Genomic DNA, 23,397 nt, shown 5'->3' with positions numbered 1-23,397 from the left:
CAATTAGAGTTTTAATATGTCAAAAATGTGGGCGAATCTTTTTTTAGGTATCAAGTAAGACTAGATTTCATTAGGACTTTGAAGTTTTCAGGCAGACTACTTTTACTTTAAGATCTTTTTTGAAGTCAATGGTTAATACATTGCAAAAAATAGCCCAACGTGATTTTCTTTTCAAAATAAACAAGGGGTATTAAAATCTAATAAACCTATTATTTGTTTAGACAAAAACAATTAAGAACCAATCTGTTTGAAAACAATCATCGCGAAATTGTGAAAATGAATGTCATTGATCTTTCGTGGAAGGTTGGTAGAATTTGTTTTTCTGAATGTTGAATACCAATTTACTCACATTTTTTTATAAAAAAAGCAATGAATTCTTTAAGTGTAGGATTTATAACATTGGTTTTATGAATGAAACTACAGCTACAAGAAATAATTATGTTTAAGTAATTGTTGTGTTGCTCTAATTTCATTTTTTACTAAATTTCCAATGAAACATAAAATAAATTGTGCTGTTAGGGGGCAGCTTGGTAGATTACTTAACAGTCTTTCACCCCTGGGAACTAAAGACGCTTCTTTAATTTCAATTTTTTACCTGTATCTATACCGTTGTTACGAAATTAGTCTATCTATGTTGTATTATCATTTCCTGTGGAAAGCTTGGAAAGTGCAACCACAAGCTTGTTTAACAAACCAAACCCTCACCCACAATAAGTGCACGCTTTTCAATCAGTGCTCCCATTGTATATGTTTCAATATAGGGTTTGGAAAAACTCTCGGGTGATGTGAAAGCCCTTCAAACGAGGGTTTTGGTCGTTGGTAAAACAACTGAAGATGAAGCAGGAGGTACAGTAGCAACCATCGAAGTTAATGCATCTCACAACCTTATCAAGTAAGGATTTATTTCAACAAACAATTTTTACTTTTTTTATGTGTGCCCCAGGTTGGAAAGTAAAGCCTGCGCGGGGATTTATTAATTTTATCGGATGTTTTCAGTATAGTACTCCATGTGAGCCGAGCAAATTTTACAAATAACGTTATTACAGCCACGCAAATTTGTGCGGAATTGTTATTCAGTGCAAATTTGTGCGGAATTGTTTTGCGGCTGAGAGCAGGGTTGCCATTAAGTCTTTGAATCTTTAAAAGTCCTTCAATTGATTTACATATTGAAAAGTCTTGTTATCACTTTGCAGAGAAATTGTTCCAAGTTTTGTAAACGCCTACAAGAACCTTGGAAGGTTGAACATTTGCAGCAACTGCATGAATGAACTTCCTGAAGAACTATCCTCTCTGACAAACCTCCGCGAGATTTTAGCCACAAATAACCGACTTTCGACTATTCCAGAGTCATTTGCCAAGTAAGTATGTTTATAAAAATACTAAGTATATTTCAAACATAGGGAAATTTATCATTTTTCTTAAATATTGTGTTCACAGGGTTGATGTTATATTAAAGTTTGCACTTGCAATCTATCGGAATATCGGCTCAACTAAACAACACTTACCATAAATGTTGCACGCCGTCTATCAATTCCGCCATACCTTACTTAAGAAATGTGTTTTTTCCATTTCTATGCTGTATTTAAATCTATTATTTTCACTGCGTTGTCAGTTGTCACAAATTATTATTTAACCTTTATTTTTTTGTATGAACACTTAAAGGCGACCTCTATAGCTGGATGAGTTGAACATAATAACTTTTTTAATGATATTATTTCTGTCAGCAACAGTGTGTTTCATTATTAGTTGTAAGATGTGAAATTTATTATCTGTTTATTTTTTTTAAATTACAGAAAACCAAACTGATTTCCAGTTCTTTATTGAAAATACACCTTGCATATTTATTTTTTGTTAAAAATACTTATATGTCTTGTAAACTCTATTTAAACTTTTTTGCAGAATGAGTCTTCGCATTTTGAATTTAAGTGGAAATATGTTCAAAGTATTTCCGCAAACCCTGTTTGAAATCAAGTCGCTACGATCACTTTCGATGGGTGGAAATAATTTACGGGAAATTCCTGCTGCCTTATCGCGCCTAGTAAAGTAAGTAAAACTCAGTTTGCAGTTTTTTCTCTAATTGTGGAATTAAAACATTAAAACATATTTTTACAATTGATTTACATATTATAATGAACACTATTGTAATTCAATGCACTTTATAAAAATAATCCATTGTCATTTTTCTGGTTAAATTAATTATCTAAAAAAGCACAAAATTGCCCAAACACCTTGTGACCTAAAATTGTGTCGCCGTTCAACTTGTTTGGGTCGCTCACTGCAGTAGTTCACAAACACATGCTTATTTATTAAGATTGGTTTAAGCAAGATTTCCCAAAATTTCAAGAAAATTCCACAAACAATACAAAAACAATTTTTAATTTAAATTGTCCTATTAGCTTGCTTACAAAATGTTTAGTGAAGAGTTTGTGTCGCCAAATCTTCACTGTTACACTTAACGCTTAGTGCTTTGTTTGTCGCTTCAGATCTAATGCAGAAACCTCATGGCTTGATTTTAAATGCACTACATTCAGGTTCACCAACAAGTTAAACAAGCAATGAGTCACTTTCAATGCTGTGAAGCAAATCCATGTTACCTGACAAGTGTGAATCATCTCATACTTATTGCCATATTATGTTCAGTGTGAAAAGAAGGAAAACTAAATCGTAGCATGTTACCTAAAGGCAAGCGTTAAACAGCAACTCACAAGCTCGTTATTTGCCCGCCCTTGGCGTGAATATGTGAAAGAAAGGCCTCCGCAAATAACAGTCCTATCTAAACACTATATGCTCGCCTGGGCTGTACATATCGCCTTGAATTTGCCCGAATATGGTGTGTTTAGCTATAGCGAAAAATAAACAAACTGTGGTTTGATGAAAGCACGCGTAATAACATGGGGGCAAAAGTTAAGAACCACTGCATTAAGGAAACTAATTGATCCAATCCAATATTAAAGTCATTATTAGTGTACAGGAATTTATTAAAACACAAAGGCTTACACAAGTGGATTCATATCTTAATTTGAATGAATACAAAACAATGTTATTAAAACAGAAATATCAGTATAAGTTAAACATTACCGCCAAACACTTACAAGGTGAGCTTGTACTACTACAATTAAGGTAGTAACACCAACTGCCGTAAGGACAACTAAAATGTCAAGACACCATGTGCTCAGTGACCTTTGACCGTATTTTGATAACCACTTACATCAAAATGCGCTTTAGCAAACTCAATGTTAATATTAACTTGTTTCCTATAATTTTACTTAGTGTTCGCCTGGGCATTACATATAGCCTTGGATAAGCCGCGAATATGATGTGTTTGGCTTTAACGACCAAAAAAATTGGGGGTGTGATAAAAGCTTGCATTATAACATGACGGCAAAAGTTAACAACCACAGCATTAGGGATATTGGCAGTATGTTGCTTGTGATATAAATTGGTGTTGAGCTCCAAACCTTTTGTTTCCAGTCTTGAAATTCTTTACCTCGGTGGAAACATGATTCGACGAGTTCCCGATGAAATGGGCGACCTTCTGAATCTTTCTTCCCTGTCTTTGTGCGACAATCAAATTGTGACCATTCCAACTGCCCTATCTAAGTGAGTATTAATAAATAAAGCTTTTTTGAATTGAATTGAGTTTGTAGCATATTGAATGTGGGTTTAGTTAGATGTAGTAGAAATATCAAAGCCGAAGTTTCTTGTACTAACAAAATGTGCAAGTATTGTCGCATGGTTGTTTCTCGACTCGCTCCTCTCTAAGCCTGCATAGCTCTGTTGGTAGAGCGACGGCCCTGGCTTGACCGGAGGTTGTGAGTTCGAACCTCACTGTAGGCCAGTTGTTTTTCTGGCTTGCTCTGCTTGCATCATAGATCGACAGATTCGGCGAGTCTGCGATGGCTTTTCGGTATACAGAAAGGGGTTTCATTTTAAACATTTTGAATAAATTTCAAAATAAAGGTTTACAGTTGTATTTAGTCGTAGAATGAATATCAAAGCCCATACAGAAGTAGGTAGCATTTTGAACATTTGAAATAAAAAGGAAAAAATATTGAACGTTTTCAAATAAAAAACATAATAGTCTAGTCAGCATACTATGTTGAAAATGAATAAAGATATATTTTAAATGTTCACGAAATGCTGCTTACTTTTGTGTGGGCTTTTTAATATGCTTACTACTTGACATTCTGTTGTTCATTAATGACTTCCTTGCACATAATGACTTCCAGCTAGTTTGTTCATTATGTTTACTTTTTCTCCGACTTATTGCAGATTACACAACTTACACTCGCTCAGTTTGCACAACAATGCCCTTTGTTACCTTCCGAGAGAGGTTCTGTCTCTCATGTCGCTCGCTGAGTTGAGTTTACGCGGCAATCCACTTGTTGCAAGGTTCGCTCGAGAACTGACCTACGACCCCCCAACCCTGCACGAGCTTGCAAGTCGAACTATTGCCGCAAGGTTTGTGGATTTTTGTGTTTTTCGTTATTTGGTGTAAGCATGGATGTTCCTTATAACAGATTACATAATTTAGTTTAAAAATAAAAAACAAATATTTTTCCAAAAAAAAGAAAAAAATTTCACACAAAATATTTTTAATAGACCTATACAATATTTATAGCGATATTTTTTCTTGCACAACAATCTTAGGGTTTTTCTTGATATATTTGGGTTTAGAAGATGTTGAAAAAATATTTAATTATATTTTGCCTGCATATACATCATCAGTATATCTTATTTGAATTAATTTTGGTCAAAATATAGATATATTTTTAAAACATCTTTTACTAGCTAAACTATTCTGCTTTTATTTATTCTATTCTAAAAAAATAGTTTAAAAACTAAGTCCAGATCATAGATACCATTAATTAAATTACAACATTAATTTAAGTTAAACAAATGTGTAATATAAATATATTAAATATATCATAAAGCATTTCTAAGCTATTTCTAACTACTACAATAGCAAACTTGTTTGTCCGACACCTTAACTATTCTAGGTACACGATAAATAACCAACCAACTGAATTGTTTGCAGAGGAATTGCTTACTCCACTGAAGGTTTACCATCGCAACTTATCGGTCACCTCAACACAGCAAGCAAATGCCCCAATCCTAAATGCACAGGTAAAATATATGTTACACATGGTCGTCGTTTTTGCTAGTTTAAATATTCAAAGACCATTAATTATTAAAGCTTGGTAAACTATTTCTTTAATATTCTAATTTATAATAACAGTTTCAAATCTGATATTATATGATTTTTTAATCTAAAAGTAATGTGTATGTTAAGAAATTTTATACAATGTCACCTAACCCAAACGTTAAGTTTTTTTATTAAATTATTTAAATTTAACAGCAGAAAAATGTGTTCCAGAAATGTAGTTTGATTCTGTTTTCTTTCACAGGGGTATATTTTGAGCACAAGTACAAACAGATAAAGTTTGTTGATTTTTGTGGAAAGTACCGACTGCCGCTGATGCAATACCTCTGTTCACCCGGCTGTATTTCATCGGGAACATCTTCTGGTGAGCCTAACTTAAATATTTAGTCTTTGTTTTGAAGGTGTTTTCAGAGGCTCAATATTTTTTAAAGTAAAATATCTAGTTCCATTAGAATCTACCTAAGTCAGTTGAAATCTCACTTGTGTCGTACTGTGGGTTGACACTTGCTGTTTGCCATCCATAGGCCAATATATAATTTTATGTGCCAATATTTGATTCCCAATCCATTCTACGGTTTCATGTTTTTACTTCATTGTCTCCAGTGCATTAACAAAGCTCCTATTGTTACATCATGAATGTAGAAATTCATTTGGTCAGTTTAGAACAGTCCTATTGTTGTGTTAAAAATAGGACAATGCTAGCTGGTCAATGGGAATATAACACCCCTAGGGTGACCTTACGACACTGGATACTAAAAATAAAATAATTTAGCATTCTCTAAACTCCCCTGTGAGTAATATTTAACAAGATTTAAAATCAACTGAAAAATATTTGCAACTAAGGATATAAATTTTGATGTACAGAATTTAAAATTGTTCCATTTTGTGGCAGTATGTGATGCTTTTAAATTACATTGTGGATAGGCTTCATATTTCTAATGCATATTTTAGGTATTTCCGAAAACAATTTCAACAATAGTCTAAAGAATCATTAAACCTCAACCAGTATAATGTTATTGCTTGTATTGTGGTTATCTTGATTATTTAGCCTTGCATTCATTTCTTAATTGAAACCAATACTTAACCACATACTAAGCATCACTTATCTCTTTAGTCTTTGCAACTTGATAAACCACTTCCTATTCCGCTTGTTTAAGCAAAACAAAGTGAACTAAACTATGCTTGTTATTAATTATTGAAGCTATAGAGTCCTTGGATTGTGTGTTAGGTGCTGTAAGTGTTTAAATGGTAAGAAGTAGGGATACCAATAATATTGAAACAAAGCCGATGCCTGATACCTAGTGGTGTTGTCGGTGCCGATTCGATACCAAATTAACATAGGCATTTTAGTCATGATTTGAAACCAAATGCAGGAATTTCTACCTCGAAAGATAAATTCATCAAAACACAGAAGGTTAACAAGTTGTGGTAATTCAACTTCTTCATGCATAAGTGTATTTTTTTAACACACAATTCTTACCTGTTATTTTTTCGCCAAAGTCAAAATGATCATTAATAACAGTACACTTTCTATTAGCAGTAGGACACACACTGCTTTAACAAATGCCTTTTCTTTAATTTGTTGACGTACCACCATTATTAACGACTCCAAAAGTTTGAAACACCCTGGATTGTTGTGTTTGTCACAATTTTACAAAATATTATTTATTTTTCTGAAGCTGCGAGTTCGGAATATGAAACAGAGGAAGAAGAAGAAGTTCCAAACGACGTCATCCGACGAGTTTTGCTCGGATAAACGATGAATTATCAAGTTGCAAGATGTAATTGATAATACTTCTATGAGGAGTCCTACTGTGGTGAAATGATAAATGATAATTCACAAAATATGTTGAAAAGAATCATTTAAAGGATTAAAGATGTTTTTTAATTGTGTTTCAAAAACATATTAAATTAATTTATTGTAAGAGTGGGTAGTTAGGTAGTAGAGGTTTTGGGGCTTTTCTTGCAAATGCATTTCAATTTATTTAAAACCGATTATTATTTGAAGACATGTCCCAAGTTTCTTTGGCCTACTACAATGCGACAAATTTGTGTTTAATGTCAAAAAAAATTATTATTACGTTAATTTGTTGCAATTTTTTGTAATAATTATGTTGTACATGAAAAATAAGGCTTTTAAAAAAATAGCATTTTGGAAAAACAAATAGCAAAAAAGTTGCGTTTGTGTTAAAAATATCCATACTGCAAACATATAATTAGCATGACTATTTGGTCAGCATGTTTTAGTGCTGTTCTGTTGGCTAGTTTTGATCAAGCTGTGCCTTTATTAGATTTCAGCATTGTTTACACTTATAGTAGGGCTGTGGAGTCTGTTGAAAACAACCAGGACTTTGGCCGAAAAAAATAAAAAGTGTTCCAGAGTGCGCAGCCTTTAATCAGAGTTAAGTTAAATACATTTTATTTGAGGCTTTTCATGTATACTTTGTCTCAAAACTAAAAAGATAAATTTAAATCTTTTATTTTCCAAAATAACTCTTTTAGTTGTTGAGGTAATTTACTGTAATGAAAAAAAAAAAAAAAATCACTTTATTTATTGCATTTTAAAACGATTTTCAGCCTTTTTTCTTCAATACAATAGATATAAAAATTCATTGACTTACTAGTATAGTAAAATGCATACAAAAGTTTTTTTTATTAAAATACATTGTCTCATAATAAGTGCTAACATGTTTTTGAATTGCTTTATGCAATATTTGCATTTTCTTCTTTCTGTTATAGAAAATTTTTACTTCTACATTGCATTATTCTCCCATTAAATTCTCATATGAAGAAAAGGTATATTCTTCACTAGTGGGTAGTGTTGGTATGTTAATGTTTTTTGTCAGCATTTGTGTCTTTTTCGTTTTATGGTGCATTAAGATATTTTTTGAAATAAAATACTGGTATTTAATTTTTTTTGTACTCCATTTGAAATGAGAAGCTCATGATATTTGAATCTTTGCCTGATGAATTAACCTAACTTCTTCAAGGTAGGGCAGAGGTTGTTGAAAATTGTTCAATCAGCTACTGTCTTATTCTGGCATAGATTCAGTTAAGTTTTGTTGGCTAGAAGTAAGCCAGCAAGCAAGCAAGCCGTGAGCCTACAAGCGATCTCTTAGCCTCTGTTTATTGAATGAGCCTGTATTCATATGACACTGTCGCTAAATAGAAGTTGAGGATTTTCATGAAAAAAAGTGACGCAGAAATATAATTTATAATTTCTATCCTAATATGGTAACATTTTACAGCGGCCTACTTCTCAAAAGGTGCGGATGTTTGACCTCGCGATTACTCATATCGTTTGTTTACTTGGATGACGGAAACAGCTCAATGCAAAGGGAACCAAGCCGGCGTTTACCTCACCATCGGCGCATTCAAAGTGGCATACAGCGCCAAAGCGAAAACAGCAACACATCAGAAAATACGCAATACAATAAATATTCCATTACATGTGAAATTATACATTAAAAATAAGTGTTGTAATAACATATATAAATCACCATTAGTCAATCTTTTAAATGACTTCACTTAAATATGTTTTAAATCAAGTAATTTATACAAATGACAATAACTGTAAGTTTGTAATTTCCCTCAATTTGTTAATGTAAAAAATACCTTGATATTTGTTTGTTTTTGCGGCGTATTGCTTGGAATGAAGTCAATTTAATAATTAATTTTAATAAATTCAAACTTTTTTAATGCCAATTATTTGACTTGGAATGTACTTGTTAATATTGCTATGCCTAGACTTGCTTTAATAAATAATCTTGGTATTTTATGAAAATGACTTGACTTGACCTAAAAAGCGTTTTTTTTTTGTAGAAAATGGGTCATTTTCCTCCATATACAGATGTAAGGAAATGTATTTGCATTTGTTTGTTTTGGTCTTTAACAATTGGAATATCGCTTGAAATAAAATTTATTTAATAATTTATTTTAATAACTTAAGAACTACTTTTTATGTCAATTATTTAACTTAAAATTTACTTGGTATGGCTTTTACTGGGACTTGGTATTATTTTAAAATGACTGGACTTGGATTTAAGTTAATTTGCTAGTTACTTGACTTAGATTTGACTATTTGACTTGCTCCAATAATGACTCAACTAGGGTAACTGATGACTTAGTATGTTTTTAAAATACTACTTTCGTTATTTAACAAATTACTTACTTGGATGTTATATCATTTTTAAATGTCCTGTTTTTTGACCATTTTTTTTATAATGCAGATGTTTATTGATAAAGCATAAAAGAGTTACGAACAAAAGTCATATGTACATCTGTGTCGTTCTCTCTGCAGCAAACTCCAATGGCAAAGCATTGCACTGTTGCATAATTATTGTGAGCGAATGAGCCTGACCAAAGCAATGCAGAAAAGGAGTCTTGATATACCAACTGTTTTGAGTTTAATTACATTATGTGACAACATCTAAATTTGGGGTGTTTTAAAAAATGAAAATCAGAAAAGTAATTGAAGTTTGTTGCAACTCTAAACTAATTTTGTTACATAAATATTTAATATTCCAATCAAATGGATCTATATAATACATATTCAACCCTCAACCTGCATAATGAACTTCTTCACATCAATAAAAAGTTGTGTAGTGTAATAAGAACAGGAATTGAATATAAGTTTCAACACAAATCACTTAAATTAATCACAGATTACAACACACTGTTTAATGTTTGCTTAACATTTCCCGACCAAACACGTCTCACAGTGACAAAAGGAAAACATAATAATGCAAGTTTTAATCTAAACTTTTTCAGTAAGCTTCCAAAACTCTTGTAATTGCTTCAGAACAAAGACTGTCCAACTTTCCGTCTCCTCCATAATCAAGGTTGTTGATGTCGCATGTAAACACAGTTTCTCCATTCACAATTAAACGGACGGCGTTCCAATCTTTAATCTCTTTCAGCACGACCATGTGACCTTCTCTTGAAAGGGAAGCTTGCAATAAATAATTAAAGTTGTTAGAAATGCACATCTAAGCTTGAAAGGTATAAATTTATAGATATAAGAATAATAAACTAATATACACTAAAGTACCAGAACAAAATACACTGCATCCAGATTACATTTTGTGGCAAGTGCCCCAGCATTTTTTTAAGCAATTTGTGTGCACACATGATTAGTAAGTTGTACACCTAATTTTTTAAAAAGCTTGAGTTGCGGTATCATTTCCAACTTCAAGTGCGCATAAAACCATGATTGTACACCTGGAATTTTGGTCTGCCCACTTGAGGTCGACGAAAGGTGAAAAAATCCAGAATGGTGCCACAACATATGAAATAAGCTTCATTTAGCTCTGTTGTAAAAGTCTTTTTGAAAAGACTCAAAAGTCCAAGTCAAGTCTTTTCAAAAAAATAAAGTCAAGTCTCTGTCCAAGCCATAATTAGAGCGAGTCAACCACAAGTCTTTGTCATAAAAGTTAACTACTAAAATTGGTATACTTGACTGATTATGATCATTGATGGAAAGTATGGCAGATCTCGATGAGATCTCGCGAGTAAACGGCTGAAAAAGAACATGGTGACTGGGTGCTACAAAGGTAAAAAAAGTGCACCTCGGGTGCACTTTATGATTTTCCGATGCACTCTGTATTGCATACATTGCACTGTAAACGTATTCCGCACAAGCGTTTTACATATATCGGGTGCAGTTCAGATTTTTTCGGGGTGCACTTTTAAAACGTTGAAAAAATCTCGCGGGTTAACTTGCCATGTTTTCTACAGTGGACGAGTTTAAGTTATAAACATACATTCGTCAGGTTTAAATAGTTTGGAGCCAAATGACTTAAGGCGGTGTTTTTAGAGTTGATTATTTGATTCTTTTTGTTTTTTGTCCAATACGCGTGCCGTCGTACATTTTGACGATGTTTTAACAGGTGTAGTAGTTTGAAAAGTAAGCTAGTTTTCAACAAACCTTGAAGACCCTGTAGTCTAGGTTCTCGGTGTTCTACGACGCCACATGCTTCGTATGGCCCGAACTCTATAGTAACCGATGCGTTCTTTGGCATTACAACGCCGTTTTGAAGCAGATATTAAAGTTTACTTAAAGCAAAAGGACAAAGATAAAATGATTCTTACGTTATAATTTAGGGAATTTACCAGAGTCGCCATAGTAACCTATTTATAATTTCGAATATTGTGGTAGCAGCGATTTCAAGATAAACTTACCATCGACTACAATTTTTGTTCTAATAATTTTTTTTATAATTTACTTGAAAGCAATTTTGTCAGAATAAATGTTTTCATTGTGATAATTAAAGATTATTAAAAATGCTCCTCAATTCGAAAATAAAATTTAAGCCCTCTCGTGGCGGGCGTGTTCTCACCTATTGTCCGATAATTTGAAGCTTAAGCGGGATGTTTTCAATCGCTTTTGCGGGAAATTTGGTTTTGGCGCTAAGATGCGAAGGCGCCAAGCCGTTGAAAATTTTTATGTTTTCTTCCTTCATTCTGCGCCGCATTTCGAGCGTTGTGGTAGTGAGCCGTTGCACTCTTTCAAAAGCCCAAAAATCCACCCGTTCAACTCCGAATAAAATGGAAATTTCAGCCGCGAAACGCCCAAGAAGAAGCCAGAGCACGAAAGCGCTGAAGATCGCCATTGAAGGAAATATCGGTGAGGTTTCATGCGATTTTTTGTGCTTTCAAATTTTTTTTTCCACTGTCGACAAAATAGTTTTGTATAACTGATGTGCTTATAACTGATTTAAGTTCATCATTTAATTGCAAAAAAATTAATACATTGGCTGAAAATAGTTTTAAAATGCATTTGCGTTAAATATTGCTTTTTAAATCTTAAAATTTTGAATTTTCCTAACATATTTTTTGAAGTATTATATTTGTTCTACCAGATCTATATGTTACTTGCAATTTGAATTCTTACATTGGTTGTTTCGTTATTGTAAAAATAAAGTGGTGGGATTCTAGACCAGCGTAATTTTTTATAAATCTTAAAAAAAAATTCTTAAAAAAAATTTCTTAAAAAAATTGTTTGCTCTTTTATTGAAAAATAAGTAGAAAATAGAATACTTTTATTCTCTAAATAAAAATTACAATTTAATATTTTTGGCAGCAACCGGAAAATCGACTTTTCTGCGACTTCTCGAGGAAAAGTCGAAAGAATGGACGGTTGTTCCGGAACCGGTGGCCCGATGGACCAACATCAAAGGCGACGATGAGGTAAAAAGTGTTTTACTTCGTATCTTTCACTGTTTTTTTTAGATGATTCTGCATAGGTAGCATTTTTTGACAAATAATAATAATTATTTATGTATTTTTCACATCTTTTAGTAGGCCAGTTATTCAGTTTTAATTTGATCTCTATTATGACTCTGACCAGCATTAAATTTTAAATAAATACTAATATTCAAGTTGTAAAATAATAAAAACTACACTCACTAACTGAAAAATCCTGCGCTATGTCTTAAAAATAATGCAAGTTCATTTATAAAATCTTTAATTGCATGTTACTGCTTACTGCCATCTTTATTAGTTTAGATCAGCGTTTCCCAAACTTTTCTTAAAAAATTGCCTGGTTGACCGGTTGCAATTTGTTTTGATATTTCGCGGCCCTACAAAAATTCAAGGGTCAGTTGACCCATGTTTCTTATAGTACATTAGTGCAGTCACGATTCTTTCTAATGTAACAACTTTCTAACGAATGCAAAAGATTTACTGATAGCCGAAACAGCATAATAGATGCTTTATGTCACAAGAGACATCATAAAACACGCTATATAATTGTATGATAAGCATAACTAAAGCCGAATAATAATTACAGATGAAGTTTATAAGATAGATCAATGTTTAAAAACATTCGCTGAAGCCTAATGTTGAAAAACTTGAAGATTAATTCTCCTTGCGGACTCTCAAACTGCTTTACGGACCCCAGTTGGTCCGTGGACCCCAGTTAGTCCGTGGACCCCAGTTAGTCCGTGGACCCCAGTTTGGAAACCGCTGAAATATAGTGACAAAAAGGCGCTTGTGCAGTAAAACGTTCAAAATCGATAAAACTGTAAATCGTAAAGGTAGCATAGCAATGAATTAGTCCGTGGACCCCAGTTTGGGAACTGCTGGTTCAGATTAACTTGCGATTACTTCACTTTTTACCCTTAAAGTTAATTGCTACAAATTTCTCAAATTAAATCCTAATTATTAGGTTTTAACTCAAACTCAATTATGGAGCCGGATTTATAATGAATACTGATATTAAAGTTGTAAATAAATATAAAATAACTGTGGAAATCAGGCTATGTCTTAAAATTAAAGCTAGTTAAAACTAAGGCAGTTCTTGCAAAGGGTTTGCTGTTGACAACTTCATTAGTTATGATGTAATTTATTTGCAATTACTTAATTTTTTACTTTTAGATTTGAGTTCTTAATTTGTCCTGTAGTTGGTTAATGTTTGTTTAAACAGGCTGGTGAGTTAACTATGTCTCAAAAAAGTGGTGGAAACCTGTTGCAAATGTTTTACGACGACATTGCGCGCTGGTCGTACACGTTTCAATCGTACGCGCTCCTCAGCCGAATGCGACTCCAGCGAAAGCCAATTCCTGAATATCTACAGGATTGTGAAAATCCAGTTCAGTTCTTTGAACGATCGCTGCAGTCAGACCGGTAGGTTTAGATTTTCGCTTATTTGCTTCAAAGAAATCTCACAAATGGCTGCGCGATCTTTCAAAGAATTGCCTGGATTTTTCACACTTCTGCATGTTAAGCTCCTAATGAAAGCACCTTTTATAGTTAAGCACCTGGTGTTAAACTTTCAAGTAATTATTTACAGTTAACCATGTCACAAAAGCACGGTGGAAACCTTTTAAACACCTTTTACTCGGAACCCAATCGATGGGCGTACACTTTCGAGTCGTACACGTTTGTTTCGCGCATGAAAGATGTATGCAAACATGCAAAGATGCGACATTCATCTCCAAATCCAGTGCAATTCTTTGAAAGATCGGTGTACAGTAGTAGGTGAGAAAAGGCGTGCTAAAAACAGTTCAAATAATTAGCTTGTTTTGGTAGTATTTTTAGGATTTTTGTAGATTTTATTATAATTTTTTAATAAACTTTTTTATAAATGTTACCATCACTAACACTTAAATACCAATTTGATGCATAAATGTGTATATACCCACGCTTTTATTAATATGTCTTAACCTTTTTCCTAGCAATAGCTATATAAGCTTAAATATAACATTAAATATTTAGCGACCCAATATTGTTTCCCGACCTTTTTGTAAGCGACCAAATCATAAAAATTAGTGTAATTAGATGGTATTTTTAGTAAAAAGATCTGTGTCTAGTATTAAAATGGCCATCCAATTTTGGGTTGCGGCCGATAGGCATGAATTTTGTGATAATGTCAATTGGAAAATTGCATTGCTTGATAGAAATGTAATATAATATAAACTTTATTTTAGGTACATCTTTGCCAAAAACTGCTTTGAAAGTGGCGTGATGTCTGAAACTGAGTGGAACATTTACCAGGACTGGAGCACCTACCTTATTAGAACGCTCGGCGAATTAAGTCTTGATGGAATCGTTTATCTCCGAGCCGAACCAGAGGTAAGTTAATGAACTGGTTTGTGGAAGTAAATATAAAAACATTAACGTTATGTTCTTAAATTAAGCACTGTATTTCACATTTTGAGATTTAATTATTAACTTATACCAACAGTCCAACACATGTATTTTTATGTTTTATTTGGTTTCATTGCAAACGCTTTTTTATAACTTTAGTGTTATACTTTTTACCCCAGGTTTGCTACGACAGAATGCTGAAGAGAGGTCGACCGGAAGAAAGTGGCGTCTCTCTTGAGTATCTCAAGTGCCTCAACGAGAAGCACGAAGCCTGGCTCTACAGGAACGAAGTAGAGTGAGTAGAACCCATTATTCTTTGTGGTTTACCGAAACTCACACAAAACAAATTAAACAAAACAAATTAGAAAGGAAAAACTAAAATATTTTTCTGGACAAATATTAGTTTGTTTTAATTCCTTCAGGGAGAATATAACTTTTAAGCCTAGAATTAACAACAATTTCTCTTAAAGCTTAACAAATTAATGCTACAATGCTTTTATTGCAAGGCGATAAATTGACTCTAAATTATCCCTAAACTTGGATATAACCTCACCTGGCCTTATTGTGAACTACTGCTCTAAATCAGCTCCTATTCCATGCTCCTTAATCATTTATAATAACTTTGCAAGACTTAAAACACAAACCTTATTAAAAAAGCAAAATTATTAAATTATTATAAATGTTTATTATAAACGCGCCCCTTCCAAACAATCGCAATGACGACCTTAAATACCCCTTGTACCCATTACATCAGGGGTTCTAAACCTTTTTTTTTTCCTTATTACCCATTTCTGTCCAGATCAAAGTCCATTACCCAAAATCTAATTTTATCCATTTTGCTATTTAACCATACTAAAAATATAAAACAGCGTTATCCAACATTATTAAAAAAAATATATTAAAAATAATTGTTTTACTACTCTTTAAGTTTAATTAGAATAAGTCGTTAGGACCTAGGTTAAGGTGACTTCTGGCTTATCTTTGCAACATTTCATATTTTTATTTTACTTATTTAGTGTTGACGAAACCCTGAAAGGAGTCCCAGTTCTTATCATCGATTGCAACGAGGAATTTCTCGATAGTGAAGAAAAGCAGAGGGATATGATGGCTAGGGTAAGTCCCCTGTAAAAAAGTTATAAAATTAATAGCAGCCAGTAATGCACTTCTCCTACTGTGCATATTCGTGGATTCTGCCGTACTTTTTATGTGTGGACCAAAAATGTTGTTCAATTCGATGCCGGTTATTACATGCTTAAGACCAAGGAGTTAAAATTGAGCAACAAAAAGCAGGGCCGGAGTCTGGTTTTAAGTTGCTTTAAACCGACTCACTGTGTAAAGCCCTTCACCAAAAAATAATTGTTTCTTACGCATTTAGAAATTAATTTTTAGAAAACGATTCTTAAGGTTTTTGTAACCGCTTAAAAATGACTTGACTTATTTTTTTTTGTAAAAAATACTTGTTTAGAATTAAATCCGGCCCTGGGCTAACCCAGCCCCTTTAATCCCAGCGCATTACTTTTATTAAAACTTTTTGATCTAAAATAAAACCCTTTTTAATCATTTTAGAATATTTTATTGAATTAATGACACATGCAAAGCACCTTAAATTATTTCTACTACCACCGCTCCACCAGCTTATCAAAGTAGAATATTTACAAAAGATCCACAATATTGCCTGTTTCTTTTTGATCCTGTTGTGTTTCTAACCTTTGTTTGCCTTGCAAGAATAGTAAACAGAGTCCAAGTAAGTAACTGGTTTAATTCGAATGGGAATAACACAAGAAGGGCACGAGCATTTATAGGCGAGTAGTCGCGTAATTTACATTGCGATACAATTAACGTACAACACAAGCAATGATTACAAAACACGTGACTAGAGCACGCGGCTCAGGGGCCGCGGGCAACCTCTCTCAGGAGAACCACGTGAACACTCCATGACACCTCCCCTTTGAAAGAAACGCCTCGTTAACAGCAATATAGCTGTCGAGGCTTACGTGGGCGTTTCGAGCGTCGTGGATTGTGAGGTCCGTACTCATCTTGATTGGCTGTGGCCAAATTGGGATTTGGCAGAACCAAGGTTGGCCGCGTAGAATTCGTTGAGGGTCGAGGAGTCGGAAAGTTATTTTCTCCTGGATCAGCGTCCTCGTCGCTGGTGTAGCGAAATTGAAGTTGGTCGATATGGCGCCTCCATATCGGACCACGGGGAATCACCTTGACATTTACACTTCGACTGCCATGTCGTTTGGTTATAATAGCTGGGACCCAACGTCCATCTTTGTCTCGCTTTGGACCAAAGTATAACGCATAACAGGGATCGCCAACTTTAAACGAGTGTCGTAGTTTGTGAATGATTTCCCTTCGAGGATAGTCTTTCGATGCACATTTCATCTGCTCGCGTTGCTTTACGTGAGCTGGCGTGGGAAACAAGGTGTCGATCCGAGCACGAATTTGACGTCCGTTTAACAACTCACTCGGAGAGAAACCGTTGCTGTCAGGTGTACGTCGGTACTGGATTAAGAACTCCAATAGCGCTTCGTTGGGAGACTTCGATGACTTACGGAGAGCTTTCTTGAAAGTCTGCACAAGCCTCTCGGCAGCACCGTTTGTAGCAGGGTGATAAGGAGCACCTGTTAAATGTATAATTCCCCTTTGTTTGCAGAATTCTTGAAATTCTGCCGAAAGAAATGCTTGAGCATTATCCGAGACAATAGTGTGCGGGTACCCGAAATGCGCAAAATCCTGTTCTAGAAATTCCATAGTAGTTTTGGTTGACATGGATTGCGTTCGGTGAATGCACGGATACTTAGAGTATGCGTCGATTACCACCAGCCAATTGTAGCCCATAAAATTCACTGCATGATCAATGTGAATTCTGCTCCACGGCTTCTCTGGCATCATCCACGGATGAATGACTGCTTTGGTTGGTGCGTTCTGATGCTGTGCACAAGTAGTACAACGCTGACACAATGACAATATATCTGCATCAATATTTGGCCAGTATACGGCGGTTCGTGCCAGTTGCTTCATGCGCTGAACACCGAAATGTCCCTGGTGCAATAGCTGCAAGACTTGGGGTCGAAGTCTGAGCGGAATTACAATTCGCGATCCATAGAGCAAACATCCATGGCAAGTACTTAACGAATCGGATATTTTCCGAAACTTCTCCGCGTCATCATCAGCACTTTGATTGCATTTAGGTGGCCAGCCTTCCCTTGTAAATCGCACAACACGCGATAAGACAGAATCCACTTTGGTTTCCTTCTGGAGGGTGGCGCTATCGGCGGGCTTCACTTGTAAGCTTAATGTAGTGATGGAGCAAACGGTGTCCACGTCATCTACACTCTCCTCTCCGTCGAACTCCTCATCTTTACCTCCAGGTAAACGACTAAGTGCGTCAGCATTGCCGTGTTCTGACGTCTTTCTATACTCAATGTCATAGTTAAATTGACTGAGAAAAAGTGCCCATCTTGCGAGTCGATTTGCCGCAAGTGCCGGAGTAGGCTTGCTTGGCCCGAATAGTGCCAGTAACGGTTTGTGGTCGGTGACAAGAATAAATTTCCTCCCGAACAAGTACTGGTAAAACTTTTTCAGCGCGAAAATAATAGAAAGAGCTTCCTTTTGTATTTGACTATAGTTGCGCTGACTGGTTGAAAGCGTCTTTGAAGCATTAGATATCGGCCTTTCAGTACCGTCAGGATAACGGTGAAATAAAACAGCGCCAATTCCAACACTTGAAGCATCACATGCAATTCCGATCGGAAGCGATGAATTGAAGTGAGTTAAAACATTATCTTCCGAAAGCCATGCTTTTAACTGATCGAAAGATTTTTGTTGAACCGCTCCCCATTTCCACGAAATGTTAGACCGGGTAAGTTGATATAAAGGTTCTGCCGCTTCGGCAAAGTTGGTCGGCAGAAACTTTCCATAAAATTGAACGGACCCCAAGAATGAACGTAGAGTTGTTGCATCCTTCGGAGGTGACATATTCAATACAGCATCAAGCTTGGAACCTTTTGCAATTCCACTTTTAAACAGTGTATGCCCCAAGTATTCCACTTTGGGTTGCGCGAACACACATTTCTCCAATCGGCAGCGAAGTCCTTTGTCATGCAACCGTTGGAAAACTTGACGAAGATTACGAAGATGTTCCTCTGCACACGAACCACTGACTAAAAGATCATCCAAGTAGACAGCAACTCCTGGAAGGTCTTTTGTAAGGTCATCCATTATTTCCTGAAAATACCCTGGAGCGGAGTGTATACCGAAAGGTAAAACATTTTGCAGAAGAACTCCACGATGTGTGCTAAGAGCCAACCTTTTTCGGCTTTCTGGTCCGAGACTTATCTGATTGTACGCATCAGCCAAGTCGATTTTCGTGAAGCCATATCCACCTTGCAACTTGCGTAACAAATCTTCTGGAAGCGGCAAAGGGTGGCGGTGCGTGGCCAGTTGCAGGTTTACCGTCACCGAATAGTCACCACACACGCGCAATCGACCTTTGGATTTCCCTGGAAGCGGAGTTTTGCGTATGGGTACCACAGGCGTACCCCAGTCGTTGAACTTCGTTGGAGTCCAGATTCCTTTAGTGATGCCAACATCATATGCTTGTCCCACGTCTTGCTGAAGAGCAAACGGAACTGAGCGAGCTTTACAAAACACAGGCTTCGTCGCGGATTTGAATTGTACCTCTAATTCAAAGTCCTTTAGACAACCTAACTCTTCTTTGAACAGGTCCGGAAATTGACTGCAAAGTTTCCGGCAATCCGTTTGTAACTGAATATCAGGTTGAGTATCGACAGATAAAGCACGTACGGGAACAACATCGGTAAATATCAATTTGTCCACTGATATTTTTAGAGACTGAATAGCATTTCTCCCAAGTAAATCAAGGTTCGGTATCTTAGATACGTGGAACTCTAGCGTACACTTGGTTTCGTCATATGCTGCTTCTGCCTGAAAAATACCGATTAGTGGCACTGAATGTTCTGTCGCCGAATTGAAACGATAAGTAGGCGTCTCCAGCGTTGGACTGCCAATTCGCCTCCATGTATCAACAGATAAGAAGTTTCCGGTAGTAGCAGTATCAAGCTCCAAGCAACAAATCTTGTCTAAAACGTAAATATTGACGTCCAGCTTCGGAGTTGACCTCCCAATGCTTGAAATAGGCTTCACCGTATGAACCATGCTTAAAGGTTTTGTTGACGCCAGTTTCTTTCGACAAGCTACTTCCAAATGACCGATACGTCTGCAAAACTTGCAAGTTGAACTTCGGTGACGACATGTGGAAGCAAAATGTCCAGACTTGCCACAGCGATAGCAACACATGTTCGTCTTGGCTTTACTGTCCCTCGAAGCATAACTTGCGGCGTCCTTGGAAACTTTAGTATACGGAGACGGACTTGGCTTCGCTGCTTCGCGTACCTTTTGAACAGAGCCTCGGTTTCCATATACAGTTTCCTTCGCAACTTTAGCAGCATCCTCCGTTTGAATGGAAACTTCGATGGCTCGCGCAAAACTGAGCTCATCAGCCTTAATTTTGAAAAGTGCCTTGAGAACAGCCTCATTGCCGATCGAGCAAATCAAGCGCGTGCGAAGTGCCTCGTCCAACGGGTCTCTGATTGCCGAAAAGTCGCAAGTGGCTGCCTCAAGACGAATGCGTGCAGCCAATTCTTGAACAGTCTCACCAGGCTTCCGTTGCATATTACTCCAAAACTTGAACCGTTCCCGAATGACGAATCGCTTTGGGTCAAACTGGTTCTTCATAAAACCCTCAATGTCGCCAATAGATAGATCATTAACACTTTTGGACGGGCTGCCCTGAAGTGCCAAGTTTGATAACAGCTTGTAAGTTGTAGGAGTTTGGTTTGTTAAGAAAACCTGAGCCTTTCGTTCGCTTGGGACCGCGTGTGCTTTGATAAACGTGCTGAACCTCGACCAATAATCATTCCATAACTCAGACGTAGAATCAAATGGATTGAAACTTGGTACTGCTGCGGATGACGTAGCTGCTTGCGGTAACCCAGCCTTTTCCACCAGAGCCATCATTACATGCATTTGTTCTTCGTGGCGTTTGGATTGTTCATCCTGGCGTTGTGCTTGTTGCTGTAACTGTGCTTGCATGAGCTTCAGTATTTCTTCCATTGCGCAAACAAAAGTAGTTGGAAAAGTCAAACTGCGTAGATACCTCGTTCAGAAGACCTTGAATCCAATATCCTCGTCGCCAAAACTCTGTTGTGTTTCTAACCTTTGTTTGCCTTGCAAGAATAGTAAACAGAGTCCAAGTAAGTAACTGGTTTAATTCGAATGGGAATAACACAAGAAGGGCACGAGCATTTATAGGCGAGTAGTCGCGTAATTTACATTGCGATACAATTAACGTACAACACAAGCAATGATTACAAAACACGTGACTAGAGCACGCGGCTCAGGGGCCGCGGGCAACCTCTCTCAGGAGAACCACGTGAACACTCCATGACAGATCCGGCCTTTCGAGACATTTTCCGATTCTCATGCAGCTTTATGCCCAAAAACAAACACGGCTTTGTGGATTCACAATTTGCTAAAGCAGCCATATCTATGGAGCATAGTGTTTGTAGGTTGTAGTTGTAAAATGAAAATCAAAGCACATCAGAAGTAGGACTCATTTTTTAACGTTTCGAATTACTCTATTCTTTTTCAACACCGATGTTAAAACTTGTGTATGGGCTTTAATATTTTTACCACATCCATATCTCGTTTGTAAAGCTAGAAATGTCATAAATTATATATTTTACGTCCAGGTTGAAAAGTTTGTTCTGAAGCGCAATCCAGAGTTGGACGATTCCGGGCTGGACTCGAACAGCTCCCTCGAAGAATGCAGCTCTTCTGACATCGAATACTGAAATATCAAGTGGTTGAGATGCCAGATGTCCTGGCAACACCATCCTGAGACTCATTAAGTTCTACGCTACGGGCACTTGTATAACCTCTTCAAAGCTATACAAGGAGTATTTTGTGTGACCTTTTTAAGTTTTTTAGGTTTCTTTTATCTGACAGAAGCGATAGGTTTTTTTATATGTTTTCAAAATATAAACACTTACACCAAGTCTTTGTCAGAACTACTTTTGCCAAATCGCCGCATTTCTGAATGCTTAACTTCAAGGCAGTTAATTTAAACTTGTTTTCAATCATAAACCTTCGTCAAAAATTAAACCTTTTTACCTCCTTAACCCGAACAAATGTGCACTGATGTATGAAACTGCAATCATTGCCAAGCTGTCCATTCGCACATTTAAGACGTTTTTATCATTTTTTGGTTTGCTTTTGACGTTTGCTGCTCAAAATTTTATCGACCTGATGTCGTTTTCGTGTTTATTATGTTCGTATTCATAAAAAAAATAAAATTTTTAGTTCATTGGATCATTCAGGGCTACTTAAGCCTAAGAGTCGTTTGAAGATTATACACGCCACACTAGTTTAGGGTATTTGGATTTTAAGAGATTACACACATAAGACAACAAGTAGGTCTTTGGTAATATTTTTCAGGCTTCCTGTCTTGGTCGGCCCATTTTTAAGTTGATTCATTCGAAATTAATAGACGGATGATGCCTTATTTTGTGGCGAACTACATTTCTCTTTTAAATAACTAGAACTTACTAATGACTATCTTTGACCAAAGCCGGAAAGTCTAAAGAATATTTGCAACTAGCTAAAGTTCCGATTAAAACCTCCTTCGTTACATTAAATTTTAATTTGTCTAAAGCTTGGTCCATTGATTGAAAACACTTGTAACGGTGAGTTCATAAGCACGACTGGTTAACTACAATAATGACTCAATAAACACAATATTCAGACCGGAGGTTGCTTTTACTGTTGATTTTTAGGCAATACTTATTTATCAAACGGTACACGGCGATCTACAGGTTAGGAACCACTGAAGGACTACTAGTGCAAAAGTTAAAAAAAGTCATACTGGACGCTGTTGGCATATCAACATCTGAATAAAACACAGTTCGGAATAAGACCAAAATAGGATAATACCTAATAGTCGTAGTGCCGTTTAAATCGCAATTATTCTTAAATCTGTCGGAATAAGACCCAGATGGTCAGAATAAGGCCTATGCAATTTTACTTAATCCCTAACCCCACCCCTAAGTACATTACTAACTATCCTAATAATTTTAACCCTATAACACCACCCATTTCCATTAACCGCAAACAGTGTCAAACAATCTGGTGCCAAAACAGCGGCGCCGGTCAACTTGGGGCGTCCAAACGTAGTCACCAAGACAGCCCATGCCAGACCGATGGCCCCCGATCGTCCCATACCCTCTCAAGACACTTTCAGGCGTTATTTTGGCCATTTAGGACTTATTCTAACATATTTAGGTCTTATTAAGACGATTTCGATCCTTTTCTGTACCCGGTGTTACTGTGTATTTGGCTTTATTATGTCGTTGGTCTTAGTATTATGGTTTTATAGATTTTTCGGCTTTGGATATTGTTGCTTTGTAGGTCTTATTGTGTGTTCCCATCGAATTACAAGTCATTATTTTGACAAGCAGAGCGCTGATAGTGTTGGTTTCTTAGGCACTGTTAGACCAGCCAGTAAGTCAAGGGTGTCCAACTCAAACATGCCGTCGTGCTAATTTTTATCTTATAACTTC

At 36.0% G+C, this 23,397-nt stretch overlaps 3 protein-coding genes across 4 annotated transcripts; 2 read left to right on the top strand and 1 right to left on the bottom strand.

The window, feature by feature from the left end:
- The first annotated feature begins 116 nt into the window (after nucleotides 1–116).
- On the top strand, nucleotides 117–8,069 carry LOC146137057 (leucine-rich repeat-containing protein 58-like). Its single transcript, XM_083395132.1, has 9 exons — nucleotides 117–303; nucleotides 762–892; nucleotides 1,194–1,358; nucleotides 1,900–2,043; nucleotides 3,472–3,600; nucleotides 4,273–4,461; nucleotides 5,039–5,127; nucleotides 5,409–5,528; nucleotides 6,844–8,069. The coding sequence occupies exons 1-9, from the start codon at nucleotides 277–279 to the stop codon at nucleotides 6,918–6,920; spliced, it is 1,071 nt and encodes a 356-aa protein (XP_083251258.1). The 5' UTR covers nucleotides 117–276; the 3' UTR covers nucleotides 6,921–8,069.
- Nucleotides 8,070–9,388: 1,319 nt separating this feature from the next.
- Nucleotides 9,389–11,248, bottom strand: LOC146137056 (UPF0728 protein-like). The gene is made up of 2 exons (XM_083395813.1): nucleotides 11,091–11,248; nucleotides 9,389–10,115 (listed from the first exon to the last, which is right to left on the bottom strand). Exons 1-2 carry the CDS (start codon nucleotides 11,182–11,184, stop codon nucleotides 9,931–9,933), a joined length of 279 nt encoding a protein of 92 aa, XP_083251939.1. The 5' UTR covers nucleotides 11,185–11,248; the 3' UTR covers nucleotides 9,389–9,930.
- A 318-nt stretch (nucleotides 11,249–11,566) lies between these two features.
- On the top strand, nucleotides 11,567–22,150 carry LOC146137055 (deoxycytidine kinase 2-like). 2 transcript variants are annotated; one of them, XM_083395159.1, is made up of 7 exons: nucleotides 11,567–11,789; nucleotides 12,246–12,352; nucleotides 13,956–14,143; nucleotides 14,593–14,737; nucleotides 14,932–15,047; nucleotides 15,769–15,865; nucleotides 21,532–22,150. In XM_083395159.1, the coding sequence occupies exons 1-7, from the start codon at nucleotides 11,609–11,611 to the stop codon at nucleotides 21,631–21,633; spliced, it is 936 nt and encodes a 311-aa protein (XP_083251285.1). In that variant the 5' UTR covers nucleotides 11,567–11,608; the 3' UTR covers nucleotides 21,634–22,150. The 2 variants fall into 2 exon arrangements, with proteins under 2 accessions (XP_083251285.1, XP_083251284.1); XM_083395158.1 differs by lacking the exon at nucleotides 13,956–14,143 and adding an exon at nucleotides 13,590–13,789.
- The last annotated feature ends 1,247 nt before the right edge of the window (nucleotides 22,151–23,397 follow it).

The sequence above is a fragment of the Ascidiella aspersa genome, chromosome 8 (genome assembly GCF_963924565.1).
Source record: "Ascidiella aspersa chromosome 8, kaAscAspe10.2, whole genome shotgun sequence".
NCBI classification, from domain to species: Eukaryota; Metazoa; Chordata; class Ascidiacea; order Phlebobranchia; family Ascidiidae; genus Ascidiella; species Ascidiella aspersa.
Note: the sequence above shows the minus strand (reverse complement) of the source record. Positions and strands in the feature narration are given on the sequence as shown.